Source organism: Myxozyma melibiosi, assembly GCF_037950935.1.
Source record: "Myxozyma melibiosi strain Phaff 52-87 chromosome Unknown BZA70scaffold_17, whole genome shotgun sequence".
Taxonomy (NCBI): domain Eukaryota; kingdom Fungi; phylum Ascomycota; class Lipomycetes; order Lipomycetales; family Lipomycetaceae; genus Myxozyma; species Myxozyma melibiosi.
In genome coordinates, this window is record NW_027042931.1 from 1 (window position 1) to 23,010 (window position 23,010).

General features: G+C 49.3%; 11 protein-coding genes across 11 annotated transcripts; 6 read left to right on the top strand and 5 right to left on the bottom strand.

Annotated features, from left to right (window-relative positions):
• On the bottom strand, positions 1-1,991 carry BZA70DRAFT_101207 (putative MFS sugar transporter; the record flags this gene model as incomplete). The annotated part of the gene is made up of 3 exons (XM_064909323.1): positions 1,296-1,991; positions 155-1,205; positions 1-90 (listed from the first exon to the last, which is right to left on the bottom strand). Coding segments are annotated over exons 1-3 (1,340 nt in total), but the record flags the coding sequence as incomplete, so codon positions are not given.
• Positions 1,992-2,207: 216 nt separating this feature from the next.
• Positions 2,208-4,661, bottom strand: BZA70DRAFT_292212 (bacterial alpha-L-rhamnosidase-domain-containing protein; the record flags this gene model as incomplete). Its single annotated transcript, XM_064914362.1, has 2 exons — positions 2,208-4,205; positions 4,269-4,661. The coding sequence occupies 2 exons, from the start codon at positions 4,659-4,661 to the stop codon at positions 2,208-2,210; spliced, it is 2,391 nt and encodes a 796-aa protein (XP_064765472.1).
• Positions 4,662-4,871: 210 nt separating this feature from the next.
• Positions 4,872-6,158, top strand: BZA70DRAFT_285783 (Alpha/Beta hydrolase protein). The gene is made up of 3 exons (XM_064913791.1): positions 4,872-5,092; positions 5,155-5,453; positions 5,521-6,158. Exons 1-3 carry the CDS (start codon positions 4,984-4,986, stop codon positions 6,094-6,096), a joined length of 984 nt encoding a protein of 327 aa, XP_064765473.1. The 5' UTR covers positions 4,872-4,983; the 3' UTR covers positions 6,097-6,158.
• Positions 6,159-6,226: 68 nt separating this feature from the next.
• On the top strand, positions 6,227-9,148 carry BZA70DRAFT_285786 (C6 transcription factor). Its single transcript, XM_064913792.1, has 10 exons — positions 6,227-6,510; positions 6,568-6,631; positions 6,696-7,632; positions 7,691-7,724; positions 7,783-7,897; positions 7,957-7,977; positions 8,033-8,367; positions 8,427-8,601; positions 8,660-8,933; positions 8,995-9,148. The coding sequence occupies exons 1-10, from the start codon at positions 6,384-6,386 to the stop codon at positions 9,106-9,108; spliced, it is 2,196 nt and encodes a 731-aa protein (XP_064765474.1). The 5' UTR covers positions 6,227-6,383; the 3' UTR covers positions 9,109-9,148.
• On the bottom strand, positions 9,149-11,287 carry BZA70DRAFT_285789 (uncharacterized protein). Its single transcript, XM_064913793.1, has 7 exons — positions 10,749-11,287; positions 10,012-10,679; positions 9,896-9,951; positions 9,791-9,839; positions 9,547-9,736; positions 9,380-9,483; positions 9,149-9,313 (listed from the first exon to the last, which is right to left on the bottom strand). Exons 1-7 carry the CDS (start codon positions 10,884-10,886, stop codon positions 9,220-9,222), a joined length of 1,299 nt encoding a protein of 432 aa, XP_064765475.1. The 5' UTR covers positions 10,887-11,287; the 3' UTR covers positions 9,149-9,219.
• BZA70DRAFT_285792 (uncharacterized protein) lies at positions 11,288-12,230 on the top strand. The gene is made up of 3 exons (XM_064913794.1): positions 11,288-11,708; positions 11,774-11,823; positions 11,885-12,230. Exons 1-3 carry the CDS (start codon positions 11,573-11,575, stop codon positions 12,056-12,058), a joined length of 360 nt encoding a protein of 119 aa, XP_064765476.1. The 5' UTR covers positions 11,288-11,572; the 3' UTR covers positions 12,059-12,230.
• Positions 12,231-12,277: 47 nt separating this feature from the next.
• On the top strand, positions 12,278-13,751 carry BZA70DRAFT_285795 (uncharacterized protein). Its single transcript, XM_064913795.1, has one exon. It carries the CDS (start codon positions 12,368-12,370, stop codon positions 13,649-13,651), a length of 1,284 nt encoding a protein of 427 aa, XP_064765477.1. The 5' UTR covers positions 12,278-12,367; the 3' UTR covers positions 13,652-13,751.
• Positions 13,752-13,824: 73 nt separating this feature from the next.
• BZA70DRAFT_307841 (cupin domain protein) lies at positions 13,825-15,107 on the top strand. Its single transcript, XM_064914841.1, has 2 exons — positions 13,825-14,270; positions 14,325-15,107. The coding sequence occupies exons 1-2, from the start codon at positions 13,968-13,970 to the stop codon at positions 15,054-15,056; spliced, it is 1,035 nt and encodes a 344-aa protein (XP_064765478.1). The 5' UTR covers positions 13,825-13,967; the 3' UTR covers positions 15,057-15,107.
• On the bottom strand, positions 15,108-18,138 carry BZA70DRAFT_285797 (putative glycosyl hydrolase). The gene is made up of 4 exons (XM_064913796.1): positions 17,739-18,138; positions 17,229-17,683; positions 16,324-17,170; positions 15,108-16,268 (listed from the first exon to the last, which is right to left on the bottom strand). The coding sequence occupies exons 1-4, from the start codon at positions 17,877-17,879 to the stop codon at positions 15,204-15,206; spliced, it is 2,508 nt and encodes an 835-aa protein (XP_064765479.1). The 5' UTR covers positions 17,880-18,138; the 3' UTR covers positions 15,108-15,203.
• Positions 18,139-18,855: 717 nt separating this feature from the next.
• On the top strand, positions 18,856-19,361 carry BZA70DRAFT_285809 (uncharacterized protein). The gene is made up of 2 exons (XM_064913797.1): positions 18,856-18,880; positions 19,005-19,361. Exon 2 carries the CDS (start codon positions 19,090-19,092, stop codon positions 19,318-19,320), a length of 231 nt encoding a protein of 76 aa, XP_064765480.1. The 5' UTR covers positions 18,856-18,880; positions 19,005-19,089; the 3' UTR covers positions 19,321-19,361.
• Positions 19,362-19,370: 9 nt separating this feature from the next.
• Positions 19,371-22,806, bottom strand: BZA70DRAFT_292220 (uncharacterized protein; the record flags this gene model as incomplete). Its single annotated transcript, XM_064914363.1, has 4 exons — positions 19,371-19,772; positions 19,829-19,951; positions 20,830-21,297; positions 21,358-22,806. 4 exons carry the CDS (start codon positions 22,804-22,806, stop codon positions 19,371-19,373), a joined length of 2,442 nt encoding a protein of 813 aa, XP_064765481.1.
• Between the last annotated feature and the right edge of the window lie 204 nt (positions 22,807-23,010).

The following is a 23,010-nucleotide window of genomic DNA, read 5'->3' on the forward strand; positions in this document are numbered from 1 at the left end:
TGCTGGCGTAATCTGTATGACGAAATTTCAGGAGACATACTCCATGAGACTCCAACACATGCAAACACCTGCCAGGATATCAAAAGATTCCTATAAATACCAGATAGTTAGTGTCTTGAAAGTATCGAGATGGAGTCAGTAGTTCAGGACTTACATAACAACTGCGATAGCCCAAGCTATAGCCTTGCTACTCTTGATACCCAAACAGCCGATAATCAGCATCCCAAGAGTGTTGACAAAAGTTCCCCAAAGAAAGAGACGGCGACGCCCGATTCTGTCGCTATAAATGGAGCTAAGCACGATTGCAACGGCGCCCAGGAAAAATCCGCCAATTCCGATATCAAAAGAGTGAATAGCGGGAAGTCCTACTGTCAAGAGGAAATAAATGTTTTGGGCAAGAAAGCCGGCACCTATCGTTCCATTACTGAACATCAGAAGCATGATTGTCAGCGTTCGCTTCAAGTCCGGCCCTTTGAAGCATTCCGAGAAGGAGGCCTGCTCGTTCTCGAGCGCTTTCTCTTTCTCGTAGGTGTGCAAGAGTAGTTCATAGCGGATCTCGACTTCTCTCTCATTTCCATAGAGGCGTCTGAGCATTTTGCGAGCCTGTTCGTCTTTTCCTTTTGTGACCAGCCAGAGCGGGGATTCAGGATAGAAAATAGCCACCATAGGAAGAGAACCGAAGACCCACTGTAGGGCAAAGACCGTTTTCCAAGCGGAAGGGTTCAGGTTGGGAACAAACGCTCGGACAACACCCAGACTGGTTCCCTGCATCGCCACGGAGAAGAAGACCAATGTCTGCAAGAGAGGGCCTCGTAGCCTGACCGTCGCGATCTCAGAGGCGTATGTAGTCCCAACAGCAAGCAAGGCTCCGACAGTGACGCCGTTGATGATCTTTCCGGCAAGCAGCATACCGCGACTGTCTGCAGTGAACTGAACGGCAGTACCTGCAATAGAAAGAGCCGCGTATACAATAATGGCATAGCGTCGCCCGATCAGCTGAGCTACCGGACCGACGGTGAAGGACCCGACAACTTGCCCGGCATTTGACATGGAACTCCACAACGATGTCCACACAGAGGGGGCATACAACGAGCCGGTCTCATCAACTGCACCGAAAGAAAGCAAGAAAGCAGGCATCGCAACAGTTGAACCGTTCGCGACAGAATCATAGCCATAAGTCATTCCGCATAGAAAAGAGATGGTGCCTATCAAGAAGGTGGAATAGTTAGTATCGTGGGTTCATAATGCATGCTTGCTTCTTTAACAAAACAAGATAACAAAGAGAAGTCACATACAGTAAGCGAGGATGCGCTTATGTGTCTTTATCGCGTCCCGTACAGAGATTGCCTTCTCTTCTCTGATGAGCTGCTCGATTTGCTCTTCAGTCATCTTCCGACGTCGGGGAATGCCATCTTGGGTCTTCTCTGCATCCTCAACCTGCTCAAGCTCCAGCTTAGCTTGAATGTCTTCTTCACTGAGATGGGGTTCGGACATGATCTCAAGGGGTGGGTCGATAAAGCGCAGGATGGATATTGGGCTATGGCTGGCGACGCGGCCGGTTGCAACTATATAGACTCCGGAAAGTCCAGAAGTGACCTACATCACGATCCTTGGATATCCATGGTTCATGTGATGTTTGGTACGGGTCCTACCGCGCCAAAGAGAGTGAAACAGAAGATTGGCGAGCGATTGCGGGGCAGCATCGCAGGAAGATGCGGGGAAGTAGACGCGCAGAGCTGAGGACGGGTCACTGATAGACACTCAAGTTGCTCGGATCATGAACTGACCGCTGCGGGGAATACAGCAGCCTCTGAGCGTTGATGCGTGCGGATCGTTCCGGTGGACGCATTGTCCTGTTCCGACAGCGCGGGTAAGTGCAAATAATTTAAACATTTCTTTGTTAAAAGTAGTTTTTTATTCGAGCAACGTTGATCTGCGTAGGGTTCACGCTGAGAGAGTCCAAATTGTGCTTATTTTATAGTGGGTCTTGTAGTGAGGTTCAGGAGGAGGGGTAGCAACTAACTAACAGTGAACTACAGACTGAACTACAGACTCTCAATAGCTCCGAGATGGTGTATTTATGTAGTATAGAGCTATGCTCTTATCGCTATTTGTTACATTATATTGCTATAAGTTACAGTTATACTATCTATATCCATACTATCGCTAATTCGCAAGCAAGAACAGCGTTTTGTTGAACTATACTATCACATATCAGTGCTCTTGAGCGTGAAAGCATTTCCAGCCAAAATCGTGCAGAGCTTCTTGTTTCCGCAAACAATCAATTCGACTTCAGCGTCCCAAGACGTTTTAATATGAAGTTCATTGCTGTCCCATCGAATCTCAACAGACCCTTTGTGCGTAGAAAACGAACCTCTTGCTGATTTAAAAAGTTCCATACGAGGATTAATTCTCAAGAGACTGTACCCAGGGCAAGTAGGGCTGAGTCCAAATAATTGGGCAACAATTTCGTAGATTGGAACCGCACTCCACAGATGACAGTCACTTCGACAAGACACATTATCTTCTGCCCACGTCGTCAGATTATTGGCCAGCATTTCACGCCACGGATCCAAAAGACGATCATAAAACACATCGTACAGCCCGACTTTCTCAATCGCTCGAAAGATGTAGAATATCATGGAGTAAGAGCACTTGGCAAACGACGAGTCGGAAAGTGCACGCTCAACCAAACGTCGCGCTTCATCACCCGAGATCGCACCTGAAAGTACGGCAAAGATCTGTGCATGCTGACTCTTGTCTTCCGTTCCTGGGCCGTCATTGTATACCCCTCCAGTAAAGCAAAATTGATTGACAGCATCGTTCAACGCCTGCGCACGTGCTCGATACTCGCCCGCTGTTCCAGATCGGCCGATAAAGTCCGAAAGCTCAGCTGCATACTGAAGAGCCACAGAATAGATCAGACTGTTATAGGTTGCAACACCAGTCTTGTTGTAGATGGGTGGGACAGCTACCGTTTTGATATCGCCAGTCCCGCTCCACTCTTTGACCCAATCAACAAACGGCCATGATTCTTCGTCAAACCTACCAACAAGACCTTGCTTGTTTAGAAGACAGTCAAAGTGATTCAATATAGAGTCAATTGTACCGGCATATCGTTTAACTAAAGATGCATCACCAAAGTACATCATGTGGTCGTAAACCATCATAATCCAATAAAGCGAATATTGTGGGATAACAATCATTCTGTAGGCACAAGGGGCGTTGGTCTCAAGAAGCCCATCGGGACGGCGACTTGCGTTGAACTCTTCGAGTGTCTTGCGAGCTAGCCGATCATCCCTTGAAACCTGATAGGTGAACAGTAGGTTGACTCGACCGTCCATGGTAAACTGATTTTGCTCATAAAACGGACAATCCTCGTACGTTTCGTGCATGCAGTTTCTCAACGTGTTCAGACTGATCTCCCAAAGTTTTGCGTGCTCAGCATCCAGTTCGACAGTGGAAGAGATATCGAGAGGGTAGTGTGTCTCACGATAAGAAAAGTCGGTGATTTCAATAGATGAATCAGCACAGGTGATCTCCAACTGGATGTATCTGAAGGTACGAAACCAGAAGGGCTCGTACACAGTTACTTCTGAGCCTCCTACGGCTAAGAAATCCTCAACTCCATATAGCCTTCCATGCTCGTGATCCGCCCGGTTGCCTTTTGTTCTTGGAACCGGGAACGGGAACTTGTCCTTCCCGAGATCTTTCTCATATGCTTCAGAACATAGTATGCGCACCTTGGCTCCTTTTCCTCCGCTGCATCGGAATACCAAAAATCCAGTCGTCAGTACTAGCGACTGGATATCGACAGTAACCGACTCCCCAGATCCAATTTTGACAGGTTCTCCGCATTTGAGAAGACTGTCCCACTCAGATTTCTGTGTATTTCCCCTTACTTTCACAGCTCCGTCAAATATGCGCGGGATCTCGGGAAGAACTGGAATTGTCCGTCGATGTAGTTTCCACGGAAGCACAGCTGGCAACATTTTGACATTTGTTGACTGATTCTTGGCATGGGCCCACTGTGAGTCGTCAAACCTGGCATCCGTCCAATTACCGGGAGCCTTGGATGCGTCGGCTGACTCATAGATAGATAAAAATGGAGGACCAAGCAAATAGTTCCATTCATCAGCAGAGAGAATAGTCACAGAGCGGTCCTCATAGCACTTCCATGATGGGTCGGTCGATATATCAATATCCTACCATAATGTTAGTAGAACGATTGGCGGCGCAGGGTTTAAAATTCAGCAGACTCGATTTACCTCGACGCGTCCGTACACCATAAGGCCAGGCATGTTGGTGCGCACTATACAGGACGTGCCATACTTCAGAGGCGAGTATCGCAGCACACGCGCACTGATGCAGTTTTCACCCTCAACAAGATACGGAGCGATGTCGACGGTCTCGAGATACCAGCGCTCGGGATAGCTCTTGCACGGCCCAAAGCTCACGCTGATACCATTGACAAACAAACGATAGCGGCTGTCGGCTGAAACATGAACCAGACACTCAGTTGAAGATAATGCGTTTTTTGGTAGGGTGAACGTCTTTCTGAAAAGCACAAAGCGGCCTGGCGAAGACTGTTCGGCAGTGTCGACATAGCCTGGCAGCCAGATCCACGGAGCCTTGAGCGTCCAACTATCTTCAGACGTCATAGAGAAGGCACGATTGATACCACCACTGCAAATGACGGTAATGAGCAGTGCTGTAGAGCAGCGTCGGGGTGTGTTTGAACATATCGGAAGGTCTGTGATGGTAAATAAGAAGAGAATCCGGGGCCAGCTGATAGCGTAGGGTTTGATCCTCCTCTCGGATTTACCGAGGCGCGTAAGCGATCTCCCGCGTAGCCCCACACTTTCTCCAATATTAAGTCTGTAGAGAGCTCTACGCAAGCTATGTAAGGATCCCCGATTCTGTTCTTCTGTTCGCTTTAGAACAGCAGGGCAGGGAAAGCATCTGTGAACTATTTCAATCAACATGGCCGATACCTTGCGTTATGTCTACAAAGTCGTCGATGACTGTGTCATTGGGACTGACGTCCATCTGCCTGCCCCAGTCTCGCAAGAGCCCACTGCCTATCCTGTTTGTATGTAGAGTGATTCTAGTTGATCTGTTATATATCAGTATTTCTTACAACTAACTGTCTAGTGTTTATGATTCACGGAGGCGCATTTGTTCTTGGTTCCTCCAAAATGGTATCTGCCGATCAGATCACTGATTGTACGGAACGCGGGTGGATTGTGCTCGCTCTAGATCATCGCCTCTGTCCGCAAGTGAAGCTTCTAGAGGGTCCTATGCAGGACTGCCGCGATGCTTTGAAGTGGGTTCAAAGTGGAGGGCTGGACAAGGAACTAGCCAAGGACCCCAAAACCGCCATGTACAAGGCCGATCAAGACAAGATCGTTGCATATGGAACCTCAGCTGGTGGACATCTGGCACTATCTATGGTCCGCGACCTGCTCAATTCTATTCCATACAAGTCCCATAACATAGCTAATAATCAGCCCTCTTTAGGGATTTGACGTTGAAAAACCTGTCCTGGCAATTCTCGACTTTTACGCTCCCAAAGTCTTCAACGATCCGTTTTGGACTTCCACGATCCCGTCCCTTGAACGCATGCTTCCCAAGGACTTGACTCCTGAGTTCCTCAACAAAGTATATGACGAAAAGCCGGTCCCTATAGAGGGTGGCGTGTCTTTGGAAGGCCAGGCTACTAAAGGACCGAACTTTAGCGATCCCCGCCAGGCTTTTGCCTTCGTCAACATGGCCTATGGAACTCTTATGAGGACGATCCACCCCTTCGATGATGGTTATAAGCCGGTCGATCCCTATCTCAACGTTTCCAGCTCATTTCCGCCCACATTTGTTGTTCATGGTGGCGCTGACGAGATGATTATACCGCAAATGAGCCGGCTTTTTGTTGAAAAGATGCGTGAAGTAGGAGCCACTTGCGAGATGATCGAGATAGCGGGTCAGCCTCACAGTTTCGTGGGCCGTATGCAGAAAGGCGACGAGACATGGAATCAGCAAAGAAAGGGATTTGACTGGTTACAGTCAATCATCGAGAAAGGAGTTCCTGCGCAGAAATAAAGCAGCAGTATAGGGTTGCAGTTATTTAGTGCGGAAATAATAAATCTTACGTAATAGCTGAATCACCGACATAATATATTTGAACTGTAGAAAGGGTCGAAAGGCTAATGAATGCCCCAGGTCCCGACCCCGCATTTTTCCCAGTGTGGATCCGTCTCTGTCTTCAAGCTGAGAGGGGCCATGATCTTCTGCTCAACATGGAGGTCTCTAGTAAGCCAGACTTGCTATCGTCCAGTGCTATCTCTCTTTCTAGCCTCCCAAGCTCGAGGTGCTGCCCACGATAAGCCATGGCATCTGGCTCAGAGCAAGACCAGGTGAAGAGGCCGAGGAGACCACGAGTTGCCCAGGCCTGCGAGAGATGTCGACAGAAGAAGTACAAGTGCGACGAGCACTACCCGTGTACTCACTGCAAGAGTATGTATATCACTTTTCCATGAGATTCACCGATGCTGACCCTATTTGTCGTCATAGATCATAAGGCAGAATGTACCTACAAAGCGCTGAATATGTCAAGAGCGGAGAATCTTACTATAAGGTACGGCAATAACTATGTATGCTGTTGTGTCGACTCAGGTTCAAGTCTAACAAACACTTCATAGCCACGTGCGATTCTTGGAGAAAAAGATTGAGCAGCTTTCCGCCGAAGTCGTGGCCTCGCGAAGGCAAGCTATGGCGGTGGCCCATGCCGCAGAGAGTAGCAATGCAAATGGTCCTGCTTTTTCAAACTTTGCAAATGGAGAACAGAGATCATGCTCGAGTGGTCATGCTATTCAAGGATCTCAGATACCGATCAGCAACGATAACAGCGCTTCAGCGGGGACGCTCAACTCTGCGCATGGTCTAAGCGGTACAAACAAGCGGCCACCATCGTTGACACCGAGCTCTTTACCCGAAAGTCTAGCAGAATCAAGCACTGTGATAGAGAAGGGATCATCGACTTTAGATGAGGCTGAGCAGTGCCTGACTGAAGACAGTGATAAGGAAGTCACCGGGATGAACAACCACACTCTCTCCTCAGAGTTCCATGGAAACACCTCATCGGTTGCATTTCTGGATTATCTTCATAAGAAATTTCAAAATTCAGACCGCTCAGATTCGAGGGGTGATTTCGAGTCGTCTCTTGTATCTGCGCTTCATAATGACGCATTTCTTCGCGATATGACTCGTTCCTCGGCTCTGCATTCGACAACCGCTCGGCTAGAAAGCGTTCAGTATTATTTCCGTCAGGCGCATCAGTTTCTCAAAGGATACTTTGAGCAGCTGCACTATATCCATCCTTTTCTTGACAAAAATTCCTTCATGGCGCGTGCGGAGGATCTGTGGTTCGGAAGAACATCTGCCGTATCCGAGAGTTTTATCGCTCTATATCTCAGTACTCTGTCTCTAGGGGCGTTGATTGGATCCTGGGACTCTCTAGAAATTGAAGACAAAGATAGATTTCAGTGGAGTCGTCAGCTTTTCAATGATGCTCAGACCATTCTCCGCGATCTTCAGTACTCTCATGATTTGGAAACCGTCCAATGCTCGATAATAATGGTTGCATAATGATCTGCTCTCATATCTGTATTTTGAATCATTCTAATTCTTTAACTAGGCCAAGGTGTGTCAGAACGAGCTGAATCCGCACCGTATGTTTTTGACAATTTATATCACTCAAATAGCTCAAATGCTAATTAACTGATTCAGTCGCCTACATGTATCTTGGACAGGCCTGCCGGATTTGTCTTTCTCTTGGATTCAACCGTGAGATGTCGACAAAGAGTAACCCGGAACAGGCGGATTCGATATCGAAAACTTGGTGGTGAGTTTGTGTCTTGTGCGCAGTTATTGAATTGATTGAGCTTACTCGTCTGTAAATAGGGGACTATACTCTCTGGAAATGTACGTTGAAAGGATATGAGTATGTTTTACTTTTCCAATGCTGACAATCGCACAGAGAGATGAGTTTCTCGCTGGGACGGCCAGATACGTTAGGCATGGACGAATACCATAACCAGATCATGCCTCCTATAAACAATACCGAGACTGATTTAATTCCGCTGATGGTGGATTGCGCCAAGATCATGCGGAAAGTGTCTATTGGCGTTTACCATTCCAATGCCAGCGTGCGGGATAAGCTTGATTGTGCACTGCAGCTGAATGCAGAATTGACAGCATGGGCAATGCGCTTGCCTCTGAGGCTTAAACCTGCTAACCTTCCGGGGGATACACTTGCTGAGAGTTTGCGCGATCCTAGATGGATTAAAAGGCAGAGATTAGTTTTGCAGATCAGTAAGTCTGCGTTCACGTGTCTGCTTTTTACAAATATCTCTCGCTGACATCAAGAAAAGGATTCTATAATATCCAGATGCTCCTGTTTAGGCCGTTCCTTGTCTGTGTTCCTAGCGACTTGACTAAGCTGCCCAGTATTCTGGAAGAAGCTATTCAAAAATGCGTGGAGTCTGCACGGGCAACTATCGATATAATATACGATATATATCGTACACATACGTTCTTCCAGACATGGTTAGTAGGCCTTTCGTGTTTGATTGATATTGATATTCAGCTATTGACAAGATCCTAGGTGGTACAACACGACATATGTCATGTTTGCGGTTACGATGCTGCTTCTACATATCAAGAAATTTCCAAGCTCTCCCCATAAAAGACAATACCTAATCTCGCTGGAAAAATGTGTTCAGATTCTTAATGCCATGGATGCATCAGTTGTCGCGAGAAGGTTGAGCGAGATAGTTACGACGAATCTGGAGGCTCTAAAAGGTGTCGATACGCCGGGAGATAACAACGTGGCTCTTTTGGCTGATGCAGATCCCTATATGGAGCTTAACCGTGAAGTGGTATGTTGCCTATTCTTAAAGTTGCGTGTGATGATACTAATACGTGCTTTGCTGGTTATAGGACTTTAGTTCGGTGATGTTGAACGACAGCCTGTTTGATGGTCTGCCTGACCTTCTTTATGAGGAATGGGCATCAAATATCAGTCTGTCTGCTCCACCAGGGCCAAGAGCATGAGCATTTGATAGTTTGGCTAGAGATTACGACTCGATAATAGTTTCATATTTGTATTTAGCTCACTATAAATACTACTATAAGCATACAGAGCATCGCGAGACAATCGTACGGCTATGCGGGGGGAAAGGGTTCATTAGCACAGCTTTCTTCTACTTCTTTCGTTGCATCATAGCCATATATCCACGGCTGCACTTCGGGGCAGGTCCTGAAAGAATAGACATATTCAATTAGCGAATCGAGTAACAAATATACTGGGCCAGGTTGTAGTTACCATCTGCTGGGAAACGCGCCCTTGATTTCCTTGCCGAGCTGCGAGAGGAAAATCTGGTCCCGCTTTTCTTGCTCAGGCCCGTTTGGTAGATGAAAGTCGCGTCTCTAGATGGCTTGTTAATAAGTGAATAGTGACTGTTATATAATATCTGAGCGCGAGAAACATACCTGCAAGAATGTCTCGCGGACAATGGCCTCGCCTCTAGACTTGCGAAGAGACTCGTAGCGCTCGAGGGCGTACGGTAGCTGCGCCTTCGACTTTATTTCACCCAAGAGAGCTCCTAGGACTGCTCCATCTTCGAGTGCAGAGTTGGCTCCCTGCGCAAGATATGGCAGCATTGGGTGGCATGCGTCACCACTTTCAGGCGCTTTAGTATGGTATTTGGATATGTAGAGGATGGCAGGCACTTACAGGAAAACTAGATTTGACTGCTCGCTGACCCAGTGATCCATTTCCTGGCCTAGCCACAAACGTTAGTGCTGTGATACGAATCGTGTAGAAAGGGTGCAAGCGTACGATGCATTAGTTTCCACTTCTCGACGGACTTTACTTCCTTTAGAAAGCTCGTCAATCTATGCAAATAAACCTTGTTAGTTCAGGTTCGGCCATAAAAAATACCGTCTCCTACTTACATGGGGTCCCAGTCGTTGAAGAGCGCTTGCATTTCCTCTATGTTTCCTTCGTCTTTGGCGACGCCCTGAGGCAGAGTATCTGGGACCAGAAGCACGATGTTGTACATTTGGCCAGCGCGTAGAGAGTATCCGACAGCATGTGCACCAGGCCCGATCCAGATATGGACTTCAGGATTCTTGACCCATTCGCGAAGCTTCTCGCTCTTGATATCGTCGAGGGTAAGAACGATCCGGTAAGCTAGATCGCCGGTGGGAAGAGGACTTGTCTTTGCATGCAAAAACTCTTCACGACACTTAGACCACAGTCCGTCAGCGGCAACGACCAGGTCACCCGAAAACTGGTGTCCAGACTGAGTACAGACAACAGGCCGTGGTTTCGAAGTCTCGAGAGATAGCACGCGCTCGCCGAGATGGAAAGTAACGCCGAGCTCGATTGCACGTTGGTAGAGTGCCCGTTGTAAATCGACGCGGTGCAAGTCTGCGACCGGCGAGCCGTATTTTGCGAGAATGTTTTTGTCGAATTTTTCCTCGCGAGCTAAAACTGGACCGCTATAGCGATGGACGGTGATCACGGTCGGTATGGCGGCGGCGTCCCATAGCGATTGCGGGAGCTGCCATTGCTTGAGAAGTCGGGATCCATTTGGTGTTATTTGCAGCCCTGCTCCGATCTATGTGAAAGAGAGAGCTGTTAGTTGTCAATCTAGATACATAAATCGAATAAAGCAAATTTATGATACCTCAGCGAGCTCTTTGGCGCTCTCGAGTACCGTGACGGAGTGTCCCGCCAGCGCGCAAGAGATGGCGGCAGCTATGCCACCGAGGCCAGCGCCTACAACGACGATGTTGAGTTTCGAGACAGGAGAGCTTTGAGTCATGGATATTAGGTACGCCTATGCAGACGGTAAAAAATTGAAGAGGAGGGGAGGATAGAAGAGACGAGACTGTGCTGCTAGAAGTAGGCACGAAGATGAACGCTCTGCCGGAAACTGTAGACAGCGACTCGGCATCGCCGTCTCGATATCACCACCGAGATCTGCTATCGTTCAGAGACAAGAATATCAGACAGCATCAGTAGCGTCAAAGATCATGTTGATGCGGGGTGCTGCCCCGCACACCCCACCTGCCTTTGTTTCTTTCGGAGGCCTCCGAGAGCAGCAGGGACTCGTGATGCCGGAACACCCAGAACCGTGTTTCTCCTCACATGATGTTCGCGGAATAGAGATAAATAATGTCAAGAGCGGGTAAACATTCACTGTGAGCTCATTATCAATACCAAGGCCTGAAAGTACGCCGGATGAATATTCTTCTGCTTCTCGCTGCTTTCTCTCGATATCCCTCGAAGCCGTCGGAGGAGAGTAGTTGTAGGGTGTTTGCAGGGTAAAGACAGAAAGCCGCATAGGAAGTGGCTCAGTGAGAGCTGATAGGGTTTGGTCCGGAGCGCGCCGGGTCTGTCGAGTTAAAGCCTTCACTTTGCACTGAGACTACAAGTCCACCACAGACATCACCATCATCAAATCATCGTCATCAACAGAGGCATATTCATAACGACTAGGTATTAATTATGAGCACTACTGCAGGCCGCCCTCTTCTTCTTCTCACTGTCAACACCGCGCCAGAACGGGCTCGTCGGCTGATTCCTCGAGTGCTCGAGAATTTGAAAGATCGCTACAATATCGTGCATGCTGCTAACGTCGCCCGTGAGTCAATATCAGAATGTTTATCAACTGTCAAGCAAGAAATTGTATTCTAATTGGTTCTTTAGGAATCTCGGACGTGAAGGCTGTAGTCGAGGCTGTTCAGCCCGACGTCGTCGTAAGTCATTCATTTCGTCCATATTCTATCAACACTTGTCGTCTACTAACTACATCCATAGTGCTGTGCCTCAATGTGGACCCCGGAAGAAGTTGCTCAGATTCACGCGATGTCGAGAGAGCTTGTGCCAAATGTGAAGGCGACTTTTATTCCCCATGGACTTCAAGTCGAGAAAGGACCGGATGCTGTTGTCGAGTTTTTGACTGCGGAGTTTCCCAAGCTTCTGGCGGCATGAGTTGTATTTGATTCTTCTAATGTAACTTATCTACAACATCCTAAAATAAACATAACATATTACACATATCCATTCTACGAGCACTATTGTTAGGAACTGTCGTGATAATGGCCCCTCGCTATGGCTCGGTCTTTCCGAGTAAGTAAATTACCCCGCAGCCGCATCGAGCGCGGCGAGGGGCCGAGCAGCCGACGCTACGCTCGCCAGGGACAATTAAAACAGCCATCCGTCCTGATAATCATCACCATCATCATCACTATCTGCTCTTCTTCCTTGTGTTTGCATCATTTGTCGTTTGTCAAAGTCAGTATGGTTGCAGGAACAGAGCGCACACTCGGCGACTTTCGCCAATACCTCCCCGATCTCTCCATCCCGCGCTTCACTACAATGAAGGAGCAGGATGCGCACGAATACGCCGACGCATTCAAGACCAACAAACAGCCGCCGTGGGTCCATGCTCTTTACATGCACTGGCTCAAGTTGTACTCAGATTCATTTAAGGGAGTTACGTCTGATGGTAAAGTTGAGCCTGGTCTCTATCAGCTGCAGGATGATGAGATCCCTATCGACAAGATCGTTGCTACCGCCAACACCCTTCTCGGTCTTTTGAGCGACGACCAAAAAAAGAAAATGCTCTATCATGTTGATTCTCCCGAATGGCGCACTTGGAGTAACCCTGAATTCTTGTTGAGCGACAAGGGCATCCGTCTCGATGAACTATCAGCAGAGGTTCGCGATGCAGCACTGGCAGTCGTTCAAAGCACTTTGTCTCCCGAGGGCTACGAGAAAGCGCTCTCGACAATGCGTATCAACGGTTTCCTAGGAGACTTGGTGAAGTCTCCGCGCGTCATGAATGAGTTTTCCTACAACCTGGTCTTTTTTGGCACTCCGTCGGCCGACAGACCGTGGGGTTGGTCATTCTACGGGCACCATCTCTGCCTGAACGTGTTCTTCTACAAGCGACAACTCATTCTCTCTCCTTGGTTCACCGGTGCTGAGCCCAATCTCATTGACGAGGGCAAGTACTCTGGTACGCGAATCCTCTACCGCGAGGAAGAGCTAGGTCTGCGCTTGATGCAGAGTCTGAGTGATGACTTGAAAGCCAAAGCGCAGGTTTACAAGGAAATGAAGGACCCTGCCATGCCTCCTGGAAGATGGAATCGCGACGACCAGCGTCATTTGTGTGGTGCCTACCGTGACAACCGGATCGTCCCATACGAGGGCGTTCTTGCGAGCGCGTTTGATGCCTCTCAGAAAGAGCTGCTGTACGATATTCTTGAGCAGTACTTGCTCTTTCTACCCGAGAAAGCGCGCAAGCTGCGCATTGAGCACATCAGAAAGTACGAGTCTGAGACCTACTTCTCGTGGATCGGTGGCTACGACGACAGCTCGCCATTCTACTACCGCATACAGAGCCCTGTTATTCTCACCGAGTTTGACCACCACTCGGGCGTCTTCCTCACTAACGAACAGCCGGGGAAGTTCCATGTCCACACTCTGCTGCGCACGCCCAACGGCGGCGACTACGGATATGCGCTTCGGCCGCTCATCCCGCCAATCGAGGGTGCCGAGGGAACTGAGATTGTGTGGTGATCAAAGTGTGATTGATGATGTTGTATTAGACCATAGTTGAATATGTCACTGTATTTCCTGCCGTATATTCTTGCCCTCGGAAGCCTCCCGGACCGCACCGAGTTCACTGCGGACCCGCTCGGATAATTCCAGGGGTTTGTGCTTCCCCGCATTTTGCGCGCCGCACGGTGTTTGACTTCTGTGTAGGGTTTTTGTCATCGCGGGGTTGAACAGATCCAGATAAATACCTTTCTTTCCCAAATGCCGCTTCTATCCATTTATAACAATTACATTTTGCGTCCAATAAAGCAGAAACTATAGGAAATAACAAGATAGTATGCCTATCCAACGTCTGTCCGAACCACCAACTGACGGCAGTTCCTACGTCATCCCTCAGCTCGAGGGAGAGCGCATCTCGATTCCCGGCAGCAAGAGCATGTTCCGCATCCTTGCATCTGCTATTCAGACAGAAGGTGCACTGTCTGTATTTTCTTCCGGATCCGCACTTGCTGATGCTCCGGGTTTTCATCACCATAACGAGGCGCACGACGTCTTTCTTGTCACCAAGGGTTTTCTTAAGATCTGGATCGGAGACAAGTGCAAGATCCTGGGCCCTGGCGACTTTGCGTCCGTTCCTCCTGTACGTACAATATTTATATCTGACGCTGAGCTCCAGCTAACACATATTATCAAGGGTGTGGTCCACAACCCCCACTGGCTAGGACCTCACACTGAAACCTACGGACTCGTCAGTCCCGGCGAGTGGCTCGACTTCTTCCGCTACATCAGCGAGCCCAGTAACAGCATTCTCCTGCCCGAGTTTGACGACCGCCACATTCTCGAGATTCTGATCCCAAAAGTCATGGCTGCAAAGGGAAAGTACGATGTTGTCTTCCACCCTACTCATGTGGGTTGCGAAGTCTCCGAGCTCGATGATAGCGACAAGGTGCTCCCTGATGGACTTGAGCCCTATTATCTCGTTGCAAACACCGGGCCACGTTGGATCCTAGGCGGTGTACTTTCGAGACCGTTCATCACCACCAAGCAGAGCTCAGGAAAGTTTGCTATTTCCAGTATCGAGTCCAGCTCAGAGCTCAAGCCCACGCTTCCAACAATGCAGTTTCCCAAAGTCCATCACTGTTTCTGCGTCTTCGAAGGTGTCTTGGAGGCCACTGTAGGCGACAACGAGCCCTGTCTTGTTCGCGAGGGTGAGACTCTCTTCGTCACTGCAAACACTCCTTTTACTTTCAAGTTTGCTAGCAGATTTGTTCGTCTTTGGAGTTTTACCACCGGTGATGGCATTGAAGCTGTCATTCATAAGGCTGGGGTTCCTTTCAAGGGCATTGTCTTGCCCGATACCGCAGAATCTTTTGATGGCAAGAAATTTGAAGCTGCCTGCTCTGAACTAGGTGTTGAGCTGCTTTAGATTACTTACTATATGTCTCTTGAATAAACTCCTATGATTATATAAATTCATACGACTCTTCGACTAAAGCGTAGATATTTAATTAGTGGGTTAACTACTTTATTCAGAAAATATCCTATGTAGGGTTAGCAGGTGGGTTAACTCCGACTAAACCCCGGTCCACATCAACTCGCTCGCAACAGTAAACTGTCCTGCAAGATCTCCAACAACAACGCCATAAACACCACTCTCCATCTTCCACTTGCAACTGCTCTCGTCCCAGAAGCTACACGCATACTTCTTGACCAGCTCGATCTCAACTTGCTTTGACTCTCCCACTTCCAGCCAGACCTTGTCAAAGCCTTTGAGTTCTCGCGCAGGCCGCCATACAGAGCTGTCAGCTGGAGGTGTAATGTAGAGCTGCACGACCTCGTATCCCGCGCCGTCGCCTGTGTTCTCAACAGTGACTCTCGCAGATACATTACTGTCGTCGACTTCGTCAATGTTGAGGTTGGAGTAGGTAAATGACGTATACGACAGCCCGAAACCGAATGGAAAGAGCGCAACCTCGGCCGTGTTTGGTGCGCGGTATCCAACCTTGATTCCTTCAGTATAGTCAACAGTGTACCCTTCGTCAGTAAGTCTCGCGGAAAAGCTGTTGAACGACGGTACGTGCTGCTCATCTAGCTTCTTTCGCCATGTTGTAGCCAGCTTCCCGCTTGGATTGACCTCTCCTAAAATGACATCCGTGACTGCGCGACCGCCTTCCTGGCCTGGATAATGCGCAAGTATGATTGCATCGACATCGTCCACAAATTCACTTAGGTCGACTGGGTTTCCGCAGTACAAAACAAGCACTGTGCGCTTAGATGCTGCAGCAACAGCCTTGATCATAGACGCCTGCAAACCCGGAAGAGCCATGTCCGCCAAGTCGTAGCCCTCAGATTCGTATTCGCTCGTTCTACCGGCGTATATGATGGTGGTGTCCGAAGAAGCAGCTACGCTGACCGCATCCGCAATGGCTTGTTCGTCATCCGTAAACTCTTGAAAGCACAGACAGGCTCCATGGGGGTTGGGCTCGTAGTCACCAGGAGCCGCTATCCGGTTTTGCATCACGAGCTTCACTGCGTAAGGGCGTACTTCCCGCATTGGAACTTGAACCCTACGCTCTAGCAAGAATGGCTCGAAGAGGAAGTTTTCCATCGACACTTCGTATTGTGGAGAAGACAGCACCTGGGATTGATCAGCATATCGGTTCAAAAAAATAATAAATAAGTAGGGGTCATACCAGTTCATCGTCCAGAAACAGCTCGAATGCGCCCGTCACACGCACGGCCAAGACGTGTTCACCAGCAAACTTAGGCGTCAGCTTTGTCGATATTTCAAAGTAGAACTTGCCCTCCTCCAGACCAGGAATTAGCTGCCTGACCATGTTCACAGCAGGATTTCTGACGTGATCCACAGCCACGGGCCCTTTGTGATCCAAGCTATAATAGCGAACGTCGAATCCGGGTTCCCCATTATCCGCGCGGCTTTGCACTAATGGAACGGGAGGCACAAGACGATTGACGCTAACTCCTAGGGTGTAAGTCACTTGGGAAGGATCTGAGAGACTCTCTTTGAGACACTCGAGCGGCTGTTGCAAGTACTGCGGAGCAGCTGATGCGCTACCGCCGCCGCAGATAGCAGGTTGGACGGCATGCATGCCAATGACGGCAAGCTTGGACTGCCCGACAGGATTCAAAGGCAAAACATCGTTTTGATTTTTCAAAAGTACGATACCTTCCGAAGCAACTTTCCTTATCAACTCATTTGCACTTGGGTCTTCTACCACCTTCTCAGGCGCGTCAGCGTATGAGTCGCGCGTGTCATCGAGCAGGCCGAGGACCGCCGCAGCGCGCTCATCAATGATAGACTCGTCCACGAGACCCTTTTTGACAGTTTCTAGTAACCGCTTACCGCGAAAAACTGAAGGACCCGGCATCTCAAGATCTGTGCCAGCTTTGACCGACTGCTCGCACGACCTGGTGGCGTACCAATCTGAGAGAAGACATTTACTGTAATGCCATTCGTCTCGCAGGATGTCCTTGAGAAAAGGGTGCTCGGTGGTGTAAATACCGTCAAGTTTGTTGTAACTGAAGTTTGGTTGTTAGAAAATCCACACATAAGAGCGCCCATGGAATAGAAACATACCTAATCATAAGAGCAAACGGAGAAGAGTGACGTAGCAACTCTTGAAAAGCAGCCATATAGATCTCGCGAGCAGCACGACTGTTTTGAGTCTCAGTGACATTATACCAGCGTCTCTGAAACTCACTGTCGTTGCACACAAAATGCTTCGGACACGACGACACGCCTTCCTGCTGCAACCCGTTCACGATCGCAGCACCGAGCTGGCCGGATAGAAGCGGATCCTCACTGAAGCACTCAAAGTTGCGTCCGCCTCTGGGGTCACGGTGGATGTTGATTGTAGGCCCAAGCACTGCCTGTGCGGATTTCAGCTTTGCTTGAGCGGCAAGACCGACGCCGAGCTTGTGCATCAGGTCACGGTTCCAGGTGGAGCCGTAGCATGTTGAGCTGGGGAATATTGCCGTCGGAACTCCAGCGTGGACTTCCGAACCTTTGACTCCATTTATGGAATCAACCAGCTTCACAGAATGTTAGCCTCCACTTATGACTGGGTGGGAGTGATAATCAGCATACCTTGATCGAGGGAATACCGACTCGAGGAACAGAAGTGGTTCTCATGAAATCTGAGCCGGAGAGTAAGCTGACTTTCTCTGCCAGCGTAAGCTCTTCCAGCTTAGCCACGTAGGATCCGATTTCTGATTTAGAATTGGTCATTGTTGAATTTGTGATATAACTTGATCAAAGGTTGCAATGCTGTGAAGAGAAGGCAGGTCATCTACCAAGTTGACGACGCACACTTTAAGAATCATGGCAGGAATAAAACTGCCCCAGACAAGCCGAAAAACCCATAATTAAATGCATTAATCCTATAAGAAAATATCGCTATCATTGTGCAGACCCGGTCCAATGAGCATTGGCTGCATCCGTAATCAGAGCAGGAGCAGAGTCGGAGGCTTCCGAGCGCAAGCTGCCCCGCGCCCGGAACAGTGCTCGAGCCCAATTTGGCTTTTTGCGGGGTTTGCCTACGCAGAATAGACCTAATCTACCAGCAATACTACGTCTACGAAGCCAACAATTACGAACTATAATTATAATAATAATACTTGATATTGAATAATAGAACTATAAAGGAAGTAGCAAGCCGTTGTGTTTAGTAAGAATCTAGTAAAGCCCTACTACGAACTTCGGGTTGAATCTAGACCTTAAAAAACGAGCGACAGGAGCAATACAATAAAGTAAGGGCAGTAACAGTCATAACAGTAGGCAGTTACAGTTATGACCGAGAAGAAGAAAAGAAGGAAAAAAGTGATGATGATCAACAGAGAAGTAATACCGAACTAGAGCAGTAGTTCGGTTTCAGCAGAGTATTCGTGATTTCCCACAAGCAGAGCAGTGCTTTGGGAAATCAAAAGTAACAGAAGCGAGGCACCATGACAGATGGTGAAAATCAGACCGACGGCAGACAGACAGTAGAAAGAGACTTGGTATCGAGTATGTGTTCTCAATCTTCTCCTTGTTCCTCAAGATTCCTGGTCGTGTGTGGTGTTGCGTAGATGTGTTGACGATATTCCTATCATCTTCCACTGGTGTAGCGCTGCACATAGTGTTTCAGATAGCATGATATGCAGTGTTGTATGCAAGTATATCCAAACATGTATGCGATGGTGTGTCTAAAGTGATATGCGATGATGTGTCCAAAGTGATATGCGATGATGTGTCCGAAGTTGTATGCGGATGCGATGTTGTACGCGAATGTAATGGTGTATGCAATGGTGTATGCAATGGGGTATGCGATGGGGTATGCGATGTGTCCAAAGTTGTATGCGAACGTAATGTTGTGTATGCGATGTGGTATCCAAAGTGATATGCGATGTGGTATGCGATGTGGTATCCAAAGTGATATGCGGTGTTGTGTCCAAAGTGTATGCGGATCCGGTGTTGTGTCCAGAATGTTATGCGATGTGTATGCAGTGTTAAATGCGATGTTGTATGCAATGTCGTAGCCCAAGTGTATGCGATGTCGTATGTGATGTTGTGTCCAAAGGTGTATGCAAATGCAGTGTTGTATGCGAATGCGATGTTGTATGCAAATGTAGTGGTATATGCAATGCTGTATGCGAATGCGAAGGTCCAAAAGCAGATGCTCCTGAAATGAAATGTGCGTGGAATCAGAAGTAATACCCTCATCCCACCACTAGAGCCGCTTTACCAAGGAATGGTAGACTCGTCAATCAAAAAGATAGACAAGCACGGCTCCATATCAGAAATCTGATAGTGCGAACCATCGCCTCCGTCAAGGCCTTGCTCGTAATCGGGAAAGTACCAGTCGGAAGGACAGTTCGTATGGATCGAGCTATCGCCCTCCCCCCTATAATATTCGATCTCATCAGGGATCGCAGGGGAGTAGTCCATCTCATAATCCAGTTCATCGTCGTGGGACGCGTCCTCCTCAGTGCCGTCCTGGGAGAAGGGCTCAGGCTTCTCCAGGACTGTGTTAGGCGAAGGCACCGAAGAGGCTGGCGATGAGGCTGGAAGAGACGGGTTAGAGAGGGGGGATAGCTCCAAAGAAGAAGACTCAGTAGCCGGGCTACTGTCCTCCATACTCGACTATTACAAACATTAGTATTATTGAACGAAAAACGGTAGCAGGGGTTTATTCTCACGATAGCAAGCTCCGTATCAAGCGTAAGGGAAGGTCGCGCATCGATATGACTCGCACCACTGGTCGTGGGTGCGGCCGCAGCGATAGCCTTCTCTTGCTCTAGCTCTCTGTCGTGCGTTTCAAACTAATGTCATCCTGTTAGCTGAGATTCATTTTCGAGAAGTAGGCTGGAGGACTTACCGTCTCGTCTGAAATTATCTGTTTGTGCTCGCTCTGCACAGTCTGCAGACTCTGCTCTCTCTGCTGAGAATCATCATGAAAATAGGGAATAGAAGAAAAAAGGAAAAAAGAAACCATAATAACAAAAAACTGCCCAAACACACGCCAATTCGCCCGCAAAAGCACCAAAAGTTCAGAGAGCTGCCTATCTCCCATGTTGAACCGATACTTCACAGTCAAATAATAAACCAACAAAACAAACCGCCAAAGGGAATAAAGGGAAGACCCGTTCGTGGTGATGAAAGTGCGCGCCGCGGTAGTCGCAATGCGGACGAGCTGGGAGGATCTCTGGAGACCGCGGGCGAGTCCTGCCAGCAGAATAATGATCACCACAAGAACAACTTTGAAGCTGAGATCCACGAAAACGGAAAGACTGGGAACCATAGAAATAGCAACGGCTTTGGAAACTCTTCCTCCACGTACAAAAAGACTGCCCAGCGCAGTAACATACGGGATAACGATAGAGGAAAAGGAAGCGGGGGGAGGCTGGTAGATCACCAGGGATCTACAGTCAAGCGCGGCCTGTTTTTTCTGCTTTCTCAACTGAAGATGATAGCGAAACTCTCCTCGGATTGAAATGAATAAAGCCAGAATGATCCCCCAAGCAAATGAGACCGTCTGACCCGTGTATCGCAAAACGGTGGGCGCCAGGTGCGCCGAAAAAGCTAGGGCGGCGACGGAGTGAACGAATAAACAGGCAAGGATCTCGCCGCACGCATATCGCGCGTGCATAATAAGAGTGGATGCTCTTTCAGCGAACCGGGATCGCAATGAGAGACGAACTGGTGCGGGCAGGGCGAGCAAGCCTTGCTTCACCGTCAGTGCTCGGTAGAGCACAAAACCGCGGTCTCGGACCAGCTCTGGCAAAGACAGGGGAACGGCTTCAAAGGTGCTCTGTCTGTAGAGCACGAGCTGACGGTCAGATACCGGTTCGGGTGCCGGAGGAAGCGCGAGCGGAGTCTGTCTTGACGAAGAGCGATAAAGCACGAGGGCAGACAACTCTGGCGGCGCCAGCAGATCAAGAGGACCTCGAACAGATAGGGCAAGCTCGCGGCTGATGGACGGCCCGAACGGAGACTGGAGAACAAGGAGGACCCAATCAGGAAGCACAATTCGACGGAATACAGGCGCAGGGTTGTCCAAGTGGTAGGCTTCATGTCGCAATACCAGCTGCATACCGGTCGAGACCGTTGCAGAGCCAGAAAGGTGATCCTCCTGGATGGCTTCAGATGGTCCATCGACGATTGGTTTCTGTGAAATAATCAGTATCGCTTCTGGCGTAGGAAAAATGAGAGATTGAAGAGAGCTTACCGGCTCATCGGACTTCTCGGGCTCAATAGGCTCGCTAGCCTTTTGAGAAGGGCCGTCTACCACGTTCTCCCGGATCCCAGACAAAACCGATCTGCTAGAGGCACGAGAACGGTAGAACTTGGAGTGGAGAAACTTGGGATCGGGGATCGTGGCTTGCAGTGCTTCGAACTTCTGGACGAGCAACTGGACGGGATCGATCGGGAGTTGAGAGAGCAAATCAAACTCTGGCTGAGCCGTGCAGTCTTCCTTCGTCGTAGTCGCAGCAACGCTTTGCTTGATCTCGCCATAGCTCTTCTTCTTGCGCTCAGAAGACCTGAGCTGGTGACGGACTTTGATCTCAGCCGGCTGCGACTCTGCTGCGGCGGCGCGGTGAGTCTGAGCGCTGTGCGGCGTCTTGCACACAAAGTAGTCGAGAGGCTCGGTGCAGATGCCCTCAAAGCTCGAGAAGCGGTAGAAGCGGCGAACGGGAACGGACGGACGATTAGGAGCACTGACGGATCTGTGTTTCTGGATGAGGATCTCAGAGGATGAGTCGTTCTCTTGCGTCGAAGCAGAGGAGCTGCCCGCTGGCTGCTCAGACTCTGTTTCGGGGCCGCGAAGAAAATACACGATGGCTGGATCCGAATATACGACGCTACCACGGTTGTTGACGACGTCTAGAGTTCCATGATCGACACTCGACTTGGGCTTGATCATCTCGAGGATGAGACGACCGGCTGCTTGTCCGGGGGTGAGTCTGGGGAGCTGAATCAGATCCAGGATGAGACGACCGGCCGCTTGCCCGGGAGTGAGAGCTTGCGTGCCGTTTCCGAGGTACGCGCCGCGAGTCACGGAATGGTGGCCGATCATCGTCAAAATGATCTCGCGAGCAGTAAGAGCACGGCTGCTGGTCTCAGGGGACGGTTGTCTGACGGGAAAATTGGCGGAGAGCGGCGTGGTAGTAGCGAGCGTCGCGGGCTCAAGCTCCGCAGGGTCGTCGTTCTCGGAAACAAACTGCTCCGACGGGGAGCTGGAATCGTCAGAGCCAGTCGCGGTCTGAGGCTCGGGTTTGATCTGATCAATCGACTGAGCAGAGTCGATCGTCTCAAGATTGTCGGAATGGCCGACGTGGGTGCTGCCGTAGCTAGCACGGTATTCGTTGCTGATAGTGGGCTCGGACGCGTCAGGCTGACCAGTGGTTTCCTCGGAGATACTGTTGTCGGGAAGTACCTCGTAAGATGACGTAAGAAAGTCGTGGTCGGCGTAGGTGCTGTTGTAGTAGTCCGAGTCGAATTCAGCGTTGGGGACTGTAGAGGAGGGGAAGGAGACGTTGCTGTCGTGCATGAACTGAAACTCCATGCGTTGAGGAGTTTGCAGAACGTTGAAATGCACAGAGCCAGCGGCGTCCTGGGGATCGGTGGAGAAGAAAAGGTTGAGGTTGGTGGGGGTAAACTTGAATGTGAATCTCATGGTGGCCAGCTATTCAGAATATACTCGGATTTGGGATCCGCTCTTTCAATAATCTGGATAGGTAAAACGAAGGGGGCAGCGATGAGAGGCAAAGGGAAGCTTGAAGGTTGTTTGTAAGTTGGATTGCAGTAGAGCTAGACTTCACGGTTTGGAGCAAACGATGAAGGGGGGACACTGTACGGCGGTGAGGAGAGAGGAGAGAGG